Source organism: Sinocyclocheilus grahami, unplaced genomic scaffold (assembly GCF_001515645.1).
Source record: "Sinocyclocheilus grahami isolate Dianchi unplaced genomic scaffold, SAMN03320097.WGS_v1.1 scaffold1686.1, whole genome shotgun sequence".
NCBI lineage: Eukaryota > Metazoa > Chordata > Actinopteri > Cypriniformes > Cyprinidae > Sinocyclocheilus > Sinocyclocheilus grahami.
Genome location: NW_015506865.1, coordinates 96716 through 109013, shown reverse-complemented (window position 1 = coordinate 109013; position 12298 = coordinate 96716). Strand labels below are relative to the sequence as shown.

Sequence of the window (12298 nt, the reverse complement as noted above, 5' to 3'; positions counted from 1 at the left end):
CTTTTTTTTTTTTTTTTTTTTTTTTTTTTTTTTTGCCCTAAAAGGTTCAAAGCAGGACTATTATAGTTAAGTGAAACTAGGCTAAAACCATTAAAAAAAAAATGTTACTTGAAATAAAATATATGTATAAAAAACCTAAATCAGAAGTTCAATCTGGTGTTTCAATCAGACCCATTGCCACATGTGTATAAACTCAAGCACCTAGCCATGCAGTCTTCATTTACAAACATTTGTGGGGAAACAAAAAGTGTCATTCTTAAGAGCTCAGTGAATTCAAATGTGGAACTGTGATTGGATGCCACTTTTGCAATAATTTGCAATACAATAATTGCAATTGTTTTTTGAAAATTCATCCCTGCTCGATATTCCACGGTCAATTGTAAGTGATATTATTGGAATATCAGCTGAGTAACTGTGCCCCGAAAGCTTCATGGAATGGGTTTATGTAGCTCCATGCAAGCCTCACCAAGTACATGTAATGCACATCACCACTGGACTCTGGAGCAGTGGAAACCTGTTCTGTGGAGTGACAAATCTGTTTGGCAGTCTGATGGGTGAGATGGATGGTGGATGCCAGGAGAATGTTACCTGCTTGACTGCATTATGCCAACTGTACAGTTTTGTGGAGGAGGGATAATGGTATGGGGCTGCTTACTTCCAGTGAAGGGAAAACTTAATGATTCAGCAAACCAAGACATTTTGGACAATGCCATGCTTCCAACTTTGTGGGAACAGTTTGGGGTAGGCCCTTTTCTACTCCAGCATGACTGTGCCCGAGTGCACAAAGCAAGGTCCAAAAAGACATGGTTAGATGAGTTTGGTGTGGAAGAACTTGACCCTCACAGAGTCCTTACCTCAAATCCATCAAACACCTATGGGATGAACTGGAACGGAGATTACGAGCCAGGCCTTCTTGTTCAACATCACAGCCTAACCCCACAAATGCTGTGGAAGAATGGGCAAAAATTCCCACACAAACACTCCAAAATAACATTAAGTGATGGTATTGAACCTGTATGCTGATTACCACCCGTCATAAACTGAGAAAAAGGAAGACAACTGTTTGTAATATACTGCTAAGAAAATGCATGTATTGTCTCCTAACAGCTAGTGATGTTAAAAGCTCTTTTGAAGTATATAATTATTAATATCCTGTCAGCTTTAGTTTGGTTAAACATTGCTTTGTTTGATTTGTTCTATTAGCTGTCCATACACTGTTATAGACTTTTACAGTTACCTATTTACTGTGTGTCACTGGTACTACTGCATACAAGTTCCTGTTTGTCCACCTCACTTTTCCTCATTACTAGTGTCTGATATTAAACAAATGATACTTGTGTTCTTGCCACCTTTTGATCTGCTCTGCAGCATGTTGCTCCAATGCACTTGAATCATTTGCATTTCACTGTTTTTGCAATATATGTCTGACTCAATTTATTTTGTGGTCAAGCAAATTTTTGTCTTGCTTAACAAACTCTGTCTTTATAGATATACCTGCACCTAAGGTCGTACACGGTGCCAAATGAGCAGCGCTACATCATCCGCATCCTTTTCATCGTTCCCATCTATGCTTTCGACTCCTGGCTCAGCCTGCTGTTCATCAGTAATGCCCAGTATTATGTGTATTTCGACTCCGTTCGGGACTGTTATGAAGGTACAGTAAATCTGAGCTGCTCTCTGCCCTTAGTCTCTCCTGCCCCCTGGGCATAATGTTCACTCTGTATATCACACTGGTGGAATGACGTGTGCTGTTGTTTGGAAGTCTGGCCTGCAGTGAGGGAGGAGATCCTGCTTTACAGACGTGGGGTGGCAGGTTTCATAGAGGGGAAACGGATACATGTTCATTGTAACTGAACAGACCAGTTTGTCATGTTGCAGCTAGAAGGGAGGACGGCCAAATGTCCCTGTTATTATCTTTTCAGGTCTATCCCACTACTCCTAGACAATGACGATTTGAAACACAGTTTTTACTGTGTTATTTAAGTAACATGGGAAAATTCAAGTGTGGGGATTTGTTTTGTTTCATGTAATCCTTCGTTGCACTGAATATAATAGTAATTTCATATAAATGAGTCTGTTATGAAGTTTAGAGTGATTATGTTGTAGTCTTTAATCCACTACCATTCAAAAGTCTGGGGCTGGCAAGTTTTTTTTTAATGTTTTTGAAAGAAGTCTTTTATGCTCATCAAGGCTGCATTTATTTGATTAAAAAATACAGTAAAAACGGTAATATTGTGAAATATTATCACAGTTTAAAAAAATCTGCTTTCTATTTGAATATATTTTAAAATGTAGGCTAATTTATTTCTGTGATGCTGAAGCTGAATGTTCAGCATCATTACTCCAGTCTTAAGTAGGCCTGCTGCGGTAGACGGTGTTTTCAGTTATACTGGTGTTAAGCCGCAACACCGGTTCCGTCATTTGCCTACCGTGTTCATTAATATAAAAACTTCAAAAGAACAGCATTTATTTGAAATACAAATCTTTATTAAAGTATTTACTGTCACTTTTGATAATTTTAATGCATTCTTGCTGAATAAAAGCCTTAATAATAATAATAATAATAACCTTAAATATAATTATATAATTGTAATTGTATAATTTCAAAGGTGTGAAGTCTTAGTCATAGAGACCATCAGTAAAATATTACCACAAATAATACACATTGTACACACTGCGAGACAATGAGATCTAACCATCTAATCTGTCTTTAAAGTCTGTTTGAAGTCTGTTAAGATGGACTTCCTGGACACAAACAACTCCTCAATCTTGACCGGTTTTTGCACAAAGTGACAGGAAATTGCATTTATTTATTTATTTATTTTTCATGTCGAACATATTCTGTCTGCTTATTTAAAACTCTCTGCAAATTCAGCAAATTGTTTATGTTAGGCTTTCATGATTGACTTGTGTTGGTTGTTTTTCTTCTTTTATCATTCTAGCATTTGTGATATACAACTTCCTGAGTCTATCTTTTGAGTACCTTGGAGGAGAAAGTGCCATCATGTCGGAAATAAGAGGAAAACCTATTCAGTGAGTGTCTTTATTTTTTATTATTATTTTTTTTTTAAACAACTGCTAGGTTCATAACCTAGTGATCAGCGCTTTAAGGCATGATAAGTGTGCCTCCTATTTAAAGGCTGCCCCAAATTGTAGACAGTTTAATTATGCTGCCAATCTAACATTTTAATATTTATGCTGCCACTCTGTACCTCATTTTGGCAAAGTTCTAAGGCAGCATCGCATATATCCAGCATGGAGAAGGAATTCCCACAAAATGCATAGTGAAGAGCTTTGAGAAAAGTAAATGCAACATGTTGGCCGTCACCTTAATTTTAAATTTTGTTGTGATCACGCACATGATCACCATGACTCAGCATGTGTGTTAAAGGGTTAGTTCACCCAAAAATGAAAATTAGGCTGCGTTTTACTCAACCCTGAGGCATCCTAGGTGTATATGACTTTCTTCTTTCAGACGAATCCAGTCAGAGTTATATTAAAAATTGTCTTTGATCTTTCAAGCTCTATCATTGCAGTCAGCGGGTATTGCATTGCTTCAGTCCAAAAGAAGTTAAATAAAAAGTGCCCATGCATAAAAAAAAGTGTCTCACATGGCTCCGGGGGTGAACAAATGCCTCCTGTAGCGAATCGATGCATTTTTGTGAGAAAAATATCCATATTCAAAACGTAATAATCACTTGAATCTAGCTTGCGCTCTCTGTTGTAAACGGAAGCAGTTCCGGGGGAATGACGTATGAGGTCAGCTTTGCGCATGTGCCACTCAGAAGTAACGGTCGAGAATTAGAAGTACAAAATGAGAATTTGAAAAAAAGGATTTCAGAGGATTTCGATATAAGCCAAGAGGAGACTGTTTTTCCTTTGCTAAAGTAAGGAAACTTTGCTTCCTTTGATCCTGTAAACAAACGTTGGTTTACACTAGACTTACCGGCGCATGCACAACGCTGACCTCATAGGAACTGTTCATGCTCCTGGAACTGCTTCTGTGTACAACGGCTGGTGCAAGCTAGATTAAAGTGATTATTACGTTTTGAATATGGATATTTTTCTTACAAAAACGCATCAATTCGCTAAAGGAGGCCTTTGTTCACCCCCCGGAGCCGTGTGAGACACTTTTTTTTATGCATGGGCGCTTTTTATTTAACTTCTTTTGGACTGAAGCAATACAACACCCGCTGACTGCAATGATAGAGCTTGAAAGATCAAAGACAATTTTTAATATAACTCTGACTGGATTCGTCTGAAAGAAGAAAGTCATATACACCTAGGATGCCTCGGGGGTGAGTAAAACGCAGCCTAATTTTCATTTTTGGGTGAACTAACCCTTTAACCTCTAGGTTAAGGCTCTGACAACGTTTTCTGTTTTTAAGATTTTCAATTTTTTGTGCAAAATACCTTTATGCCTGGCTTGTGTTTAAAATATAAATTCATCAAATTACCTTCAAGAATAGCATCACCTTTCAAATGTTCCTTTTCATTTGCCTTTAACAGGTCAAGTTGCCTTTACGGGACGTGCTGTTTGGGAGGAATGAGTTACTCCATTGGCTTCCTGAGATTCTGCAAGCAGGTTTGTTCCCGTTTTTCTTTCAAATTAAAATAACTTTTCCTTCACAGCAATGTTTTTCATAACATTTCTTTGTTTAACTTTTTAGAAATCCTAAAATATTCAGATTATTTCCAGTGGAGTCCAAAAGTGTGAGACCAAATTGCAAATATGAGATGTACAATGTTGAAATAAGCTGAAAATTTTAGGATTTTAGTATGTCTCCTATCCCATTCTGTTTTGACCTGCATCTGTATGAGTACAAATGGCTATATGTAAACAGCATGAATATGTTAATAAGAGGGTCTGAATTTCTTTGTCTCCTCAACCTTTATCTACCTTCTCTTCCTGAATTTTCATGAAGTGGCAGCTGTTATATTTGTACTATTGTCTTTCCTGAGAAGCTCCAGTGGGTAAAGTAGGATTAAAAACAATTGGAAGCAGGTGCAAGTCACTCGATAATAAACACAAAAAATAGGTATTGCTGCCAGCCTGATGCTGTCTGCACGGCAGCTGAGGAACCCGCTCGCACTTTGAGAATAATACTGATGAAAATTGGATTTGAGAGCCCCATACCCAAAAAGACTGAAAAGAATGTGAATTTAACTTTTTTTAATAGGAAGTGGAATTTCAGAACACATAAATCTGTCTGACCAGACGCCTACATGTGGGATTTTTCAAAGCATCACCTTGCGATGTAGCGGAGACAGAGCGTGCTTTGATTATTTTGCGACGGCTTTTCTCAAAGACAGCTTCGATTTAAAACTTGAGTTCCACGTTGATGATTCAAGCAGTTGATTCTGACTTGCATGTAGCGAGATTGGGGAAAAAATTCTCCTCTGTGTCATTCTCAATGAGTGGATTTGTCAGTCATGTCGATTATGTAAGAAATAAGCACTTCCTGTCAAAAATAAGCATGCAACATTACCATGCCTTTGAAAATGATGAGGACTAGAAGTTCTCTATCACTCAAACTATATTACAGGCCTGTGTTGACTAAATGGAACCGGCGTAAAAACCAAACCATCACCTTTACTCATCTGCTTCTGTTACTAATGTCATCATCTAGGCCACACTTCAGTTCTGTGTCGTGAAGCCCATCATGGCTGTCATCACCATCCTTCTGCAGGCTTTTGGCAAATATCACGATGGAGACTTTAAGTGAGCCACCTGTCATTCATTCTTTTTTATCTTATATCAACATTCCATAATAACACAACATCTGACTTCTTAAAGAACTGTCTTTTACTCCTTGTCTTGTGTCTTTTCATATAGTGTAACGGGAGGTTACCTTTACATCACCATCATCTACAACATTTCTGTCAGTTTGGCTCTCTATGCCCTCTTTCTCTTCTACTTTGCGACCAGTGACCTTCTGAGACCTTTTGAGCCTGTGCTCAAATTCCTCACCATCAAATCCGTCATCTTCCTCTCCTTCTGGCAAGGTTGGTTACTCTGCATTGTATGTTCAGTATTCATCTCAAGCTGTTCATTAACACATGAAACATTTTATTTGAATATGGTTGTGGACAAGGCAGGACCTTGTTTCTGCCTGCAAATTTTTTTGGTATGTCTTTTTTTTTTTTTTTAGGTATGGTATTGGCCATTCTGGAGCGATGTGGTGTGATCCCAGAAGCTCTGGTCATTGATGGTAATGAGGTGGGGGCTGGTACAGTGGCTGCTGGTTGGCAGAACTTCATCATCTGCATTGAAATGTTCTTTGCCGCCATCGCCCTCCGCTACGCCTTCACCTCCAGTGTGTACCGCGAGAAGAAGAGTGAAGCACCAGGTAATCTGACACTTCAGAAAAACAAAGCAAAACTTTTTAACTTGTTGTTTAGAGGATCTTAGAAACATGTCTCAGCAATCCTTTATGAGGCACCTGAAAGTTTTCTTCCTCAGGAGGGTTATGACTCACAGTTCAGAGGACTGCTGGAAAGCTCCACTCATAGACAGATCATCAAAATAACTCCTGTGTTTTGAGAAAACGAAATCTTCAGCAGGTGTTTTCTTGCCGCAAAACTTTCCTTTGGGAATTTCAGTTGCAACATAATGAGGTCAAATGATGACAATTTCAAGGAATAGTTCAACTAAAAATTACAATTCTGACATTCACCCTTATGTTGTTTGTTTGCAGTAGGGGTGTTATGATATCAGATTTTCACTACACGATTATTGTGACTTAAAAAATTAATGATATCGCAATACCTGTAGAAATTTTGGAGGAAAAAAATAATGCTATCAGTCAAATTCATGATTCATTTTATGTTTTCTTTCTTTTTTTCCACTCATTCACACTCAAAAGACTTGATTTTGAGAGAATCACTCTCAAAAGAGTTTGTAACCTCCTCTGACAGAATTTTGTGTGGCAGTAATAACAACACATTGTGTTGTCGGTAGCTATTTCTTTCTATATTTAATGTCAGTGGCAACCAGAGTTAAGGTGCAATACCACCATCTACTATGCTGGAGTGTCAACCAGACAAACCGCTAGTTACTGCCACTGGAATATTCGTGATATTAATGTACGTGTAATGTTAACAATCAATATATCATTTGATTAAATATCACAGCTATCAAGCCAAGTCACCTTTATTTATATAGCACTTTATGCAGTACAGATTGTGTCAAAGCAGCTTTACAGTATACAGTAAAATAGTGTGTCGATAATACAAGAGGACAATAGTAAACACTCAGTTTTTCAGTTAGAGTCAGTCCATCGTTGATTCAGTGATGTCATCGTTCAGTTCAAATAGTATCTGTGCAATCAAGTCGACAATATTGCCGTTAATTAAGTGTCCCCTATGCAAGCCAAAGGCGACTGTGGCAAGGAACCAAAACTCCATATTTGACAGAAATGGAGAAAAAACCTTGGGAGAAACCAGGCTCAGTCAGGGGGCCAGTTCTCTTCTGGCCAGAGAAACCAGCAGGGTGTGGTTTAATTCCAGGCTGCAACACAAGTCAGAATTGTGCAGATAGCTGTCGAGGTGACAAGGTCTTCACAGGGGATCTGTCTCTGGGGCTCATCTAGTGGACATGGTCTCCGCTGACATTCAGGGCTGTAGAGGTCGTCCCTAGGTGCTGATCCACCATCTGGACTAGATTTGGGTGACTGCAGTGACCATCTGATCTCGATACAGACTGGATCTGGTTGGCTAAGAATGAATGAATGAATAAGAATGAAACGGACTAATATTAGCGTAGATGCCATTCTTCTTATGATGTAACAAGTACATAGGGTGTTATGGGAAGTGTTCCCGGTTCTGGTTGACCTAACGGATGCAGCCTAGCAATCCTTGCAGCTCCTCGGATTTGAATTATAGAAATGTGATAGTGTGTTATGTGTAAGCCAGTTTAAAGAGATGGGTCTTTAATCTAAATTTAAACTGACAGAGTGTGTCGGCCTCCTGAACAACGCTAGGCAGATTATTCCAGAGTTTGGGTGCTATATAGGAAAAGGATCTGCCGCCCGCAGTTGATTTTGATATTATATAATGGCCAGAGTTTTGAGATCACAGCGGACTTTTGGCACTTTTCCACTGCATGGTATGGCACGGCTTGCTTTTGGGGGGTTTCCACTGGGTACAGTACCTTGTACCTGGTACTTTTTTCAGTACCACCTTGGCTGAGGTTCCAAGTGAGCCGTACCGTTACCAAAATGTGACGTGTAAACCCTGCTGATCACTGATTTGTCGGAGAGAATCATCACTACCTGCACTATTAAACCAGCACAGCCAGCGAGGATCGAACGCAACTTTTTTTGAACAAACGCAACAGTTTAGATCGAGTATCATAATAATGGCTGTTTCGTGGTCTGTTGAGGAAGTGCAGGCATTCCTCTTGTTGATAGCCGAGGAGCGGATCCAGCGAGAGCTTGATGGGACGATACGGAATGAAAAAGTTTTTCAGGAGGTCGTGGCAGTAGTGGCGGCACAACTATAATGACATGTCTATAATCCCGCCCACTCTAAAGCGGTACACTGCAGTGGAAACGCAAACTGAGCCGAGCTGTACCATGCAGTGGAAAAGCGCCATTATAGGACTATAATGTGATATGAGCTCGCTCAAGTACTGATGAGCTAAACCATTCAGGGCTTTATAAGTAGCAAGATTTTGAAATGTATATGATGTTCAATAAGGGAGCCAGTGCAGTGTTGACAGAAACGGGCTAATATGGTCATACTTCCTGGTTCTAGTAAGAACTCTAGCTGCTGCATTTTGGACCAGCTGGAGTTTATTAAGCGCGCAGAGCAACCACCCAATAAAGCATTACAATAATCTAACCTTGAGGTCATGAATGCATGAATTAACGCTTCTGCATTTGACATTGAAGACATAGTTTGTAATTTAGATATATTTTTAAGATGGGAATATACTGAGCCTTGTGGTACTCCATACTGCACTTGTGATGAATATGGCTACGTTCACACTGCAGGTAAATGTGACCCAAATCCGTTTTTTTTTGCTCACGCGTTACTCTGATCTGTATTTGTCATGACAGTGTGAACAGCACAAAGCGCATGGAATCTGATCTTTTCAATTCCGATTTGTGCCACTTCCATATGTGGTACTAAATCCGATACATGTCAGATGTTTTGCAATGCGAATGCAGTGTGAACAGTCATGTCGGATTTCATGCGACTTTTACGTTACTCTAGATCGACATTCGTCATAATTCCGCGCTGACGGGAGACACTTCAAAGATTTTTACATACCCAAAGTTATCAAGACAGTTGCGAAAGGTAATCAGTGGAAGTGTAATGTGTCAGAACTCATAAGAATTACAGTGACAACTCTATATACAAACAAAGCATGAGGGCTCGTATCATAAAAGCTTCAAAACTCTGCTGTCTTTTGTCACATCCTTGTCTTTATTTTTCATTATGCTTGCACATAATTTTGCCGGATTCAGCTGCAGATTACACTATAAATAAACGCATAATCGCTTACTTTATGTCCTCCATGTTTACTTCCGTATGACAGCACGCTGCGCAAGTGTTGCCAAATCCACAGTTTCCCCGCGGAATTAGGCTACTTTTCCACTGTTGCCGCGGGAGGTTTTTCAACTTTGTGGGTCGATGCGACCCCACTAACGCGATATTTATCCCCTTGAACATGGCTGTGCTAGTTTTGGACAAGTTTTGAGAAGCAATTGGGCGGATTTTGTTGTGTAAACCTGGAAACCCTGTTCGTATTGTTCTTTTGCGCATGTGGGTCAGTTCAGAACCATGATCTGTTCACACTGTAAAACTGATATTGGCCACATTTAAAACAACAATGTGAACAGCTACACAAAAAAAATCGGATCTGAGAAAAAATTGGAATTGAGCACTAAGGCTCACTGCTACAAATTGATGACAGTCAGATAAGTATGACTTGAACCATGCTAATGCAATTCCACTAATGCCAACATCATTTTCTAGTCTATTCTTGGTCGATAGTGTCAAACGCAGCGCTAAGATCCAGTAGCTCTAATAGAGAGGCAGCCATGATCAGATGATAAGAGCAGGTCATTTGTAACTTTGATGAAAGCCGTCTCGGTACTATGATATAGTCTAAATCCTGACTGGAAATCCTCCAGAACAGTTTAACCCAAATATTCAGATGTGTCCAGTGCATTTTTTGGAGGACTGTTTCCTGATCATGGTAGAGTATACTACAATGTCGGCTGTTCTGTTCACAGACTGTAAGTACGTTTTTTATATTTAAAGAATTTGCCACTGACGATTCAAACGCGAGTTTTTTTGGGCAGTGTAGAGAAGCACTTGTTGTTTGTCATATCTCCGATCACAAATGCAGACATGGTTTTATGTTTACGCTGCGCGATGCAACGCAACACGTAAAAAGACAGTATAAGTCATTATAATTCGTAATTATGTCCCCACTGGATGCAACAAATGCCTCGTTTATTATGGGTTTTAATGTTTTTGTCTCGTCGCTCCAGCCGGACAGGGCATCACAATATGGTAAGGGGCATAACATTTCTGTCACACGCTTGAGGTATTCGGCCAATCACAACGCACTGGATATCTGGCCAATCAGAGCCCACCTCGCTCAAGACTGATGAGCTTTGTAAAAATCGACGCGTTTCAAAAAGGTGGGGCATAGAGGAGAAACAATAATGTACAGTATGTGGAAAATAATGTGTTTTTTTAACCTTAAACCGCATAAACACATTTCATTACACCAAATACACAAAATAATGTTCTTTTTAGCAGCATCATATGACCCGTTTAATAACAGCCAGTTTGAAGGTTTTTGCTGCTGGGAACTGTCAGTACCTGTTGATGCTTTATTTTTCTTTATTTAGCCACTGTACTGAATAAATACCTGGGGTTGTGTTTTTATTCTAAAAGAGATGAAAAGTAAGCAGATCTAGCAGTTTTTAAGGCTTTTCTGTAGGAGGAAGTACTTTCCCTCCATGCAATATGAAATGCCTCTAGTTTTGTTTTCTTCCAACTGCTGTCTTTAGGGCACCGTTTTCCTTAATCTTCTTCAAGCTTAAAGGAGCAACTGTATCTAAAGTGCTAGAAAAGAGTCCATAGTTTCGGTTACAACGAAGTTTTTCTGAGCTATTGGATATGCTGGGGAATTGAGAAGTCTCAAAAGTCTTTTGTTGTAGAAGTGATGGTTCTACCATGTTTGTGACAAGGAGTTGAGTTTGCTGCTTTAGCTACATGGAGTATACACAAGACTAGATAATAATCTGAGATATCATCACTGCTGCGGAATTTCAACGCCATTAACATCAATTCCATGTGACGGTATTAATTCTTAAGTATGATTACAACGAGTAGGCCCTGACACGTGTTGTCTGACCCCAATGGAGTTCAGAATGTCTATAAATGCTGATCCCAATGTATCTTTTTCATTATCAACATGGATATAAAAATCACCAACAACTAAGACTTTTTCTGCAGCCAGCACTAACTCCGATAGAAAATCAGCAAATTCTTTGATAAAGTCTGTATGGTGCTCTGGTGGCCTGTATACAGTAGCCAGCACAAACGTCAGTAGGGATTCATCATTAACACTTATTACACTAGATAGTGTTACATAAAGCACCATTATTTCAAATTAATTATACTTGATATCAGACAACTGATAAATACTGAAAATATTACTATAAATTATAGCAACACTTCCCTCTTTACCTTTTGGAAGCGGCTCATGTTTATAACAGTAATCTTGTGAGGTAGACTCATTTAAAATAATGTAATCATCTGGTTTTAGCCAGGGTATCTGTTAAACAGAGCACATCTAGGTTTTGATCTGGGATCGTATTATTTACAAAAATCGCTTTCGTAGAAAGGGATCTAATATTCATTAAGCCAAGCTTTATCATTTGTTTATCTGTATTATATCTGTTTTTATTTGTTGAACGTCAATTAAATTGTTACCCTTAAATTGGTTTGGACGTTTTTTTGTATTTGCTAGTTCGGGGAACAGACACAGTCTCTATAGTATGATATCTAGGTGAACGAGTCTCTATGTGCTGAGAATTAACTGATTCTGTGACGTGAGGCGGCCAGCAGATGGTCGGTTTAGTAAATCTGTCTGCTTCCTGACCTGGGCCCCAGTTTATAGAGAGAAGAGCGGCACCATCCCTGGAGGGATGATGACCATCTCTTTTCAACAGGTCAGGTCTGTCCCAAAAACTTGTCCAATTGTCTATGAAACCTGTGTTATTCTGCGGGCACCACTTAGACATCCAGCCATTGAGTGATGACAGTCTGC

The 12298-nt window shown here is 39.2% G+C and overlaps 1 protein-coding gene across 1 annotated transcript in view; it reads left to right on the top strand.

Moving 5' to 3' along the window:
• LOC107572042 (transmembrane protein 184A-like) overlaps nt 1-12298 on the top strand; it is a 24572-nt gene that overhangs the window by 4955 nt on the left and 7319 nt on the right. The window contains exons 3-8 of the mRNA XM_016258441.1: nt 1489-1654; nt 2943-3033; nt 4510-4585; nt 5631-5722; nt 5837-6006; nt 6153-6350. Of these exons, the coding sequence (XP_016113927.1) occupies nt 1489-1654; nt 2943-3033; nt 4510-4585; nt 5631-5722; nt 5837-6006; nt 6153-6350 (793 nt within the window). The remainder of the gene's footprint in view (nt 1-1488; nt 1655-2942; nt 3034-4509; nt 4586-5630; nt 5723-5836; nt 6007-6152; nt 6351-12298) is intronic.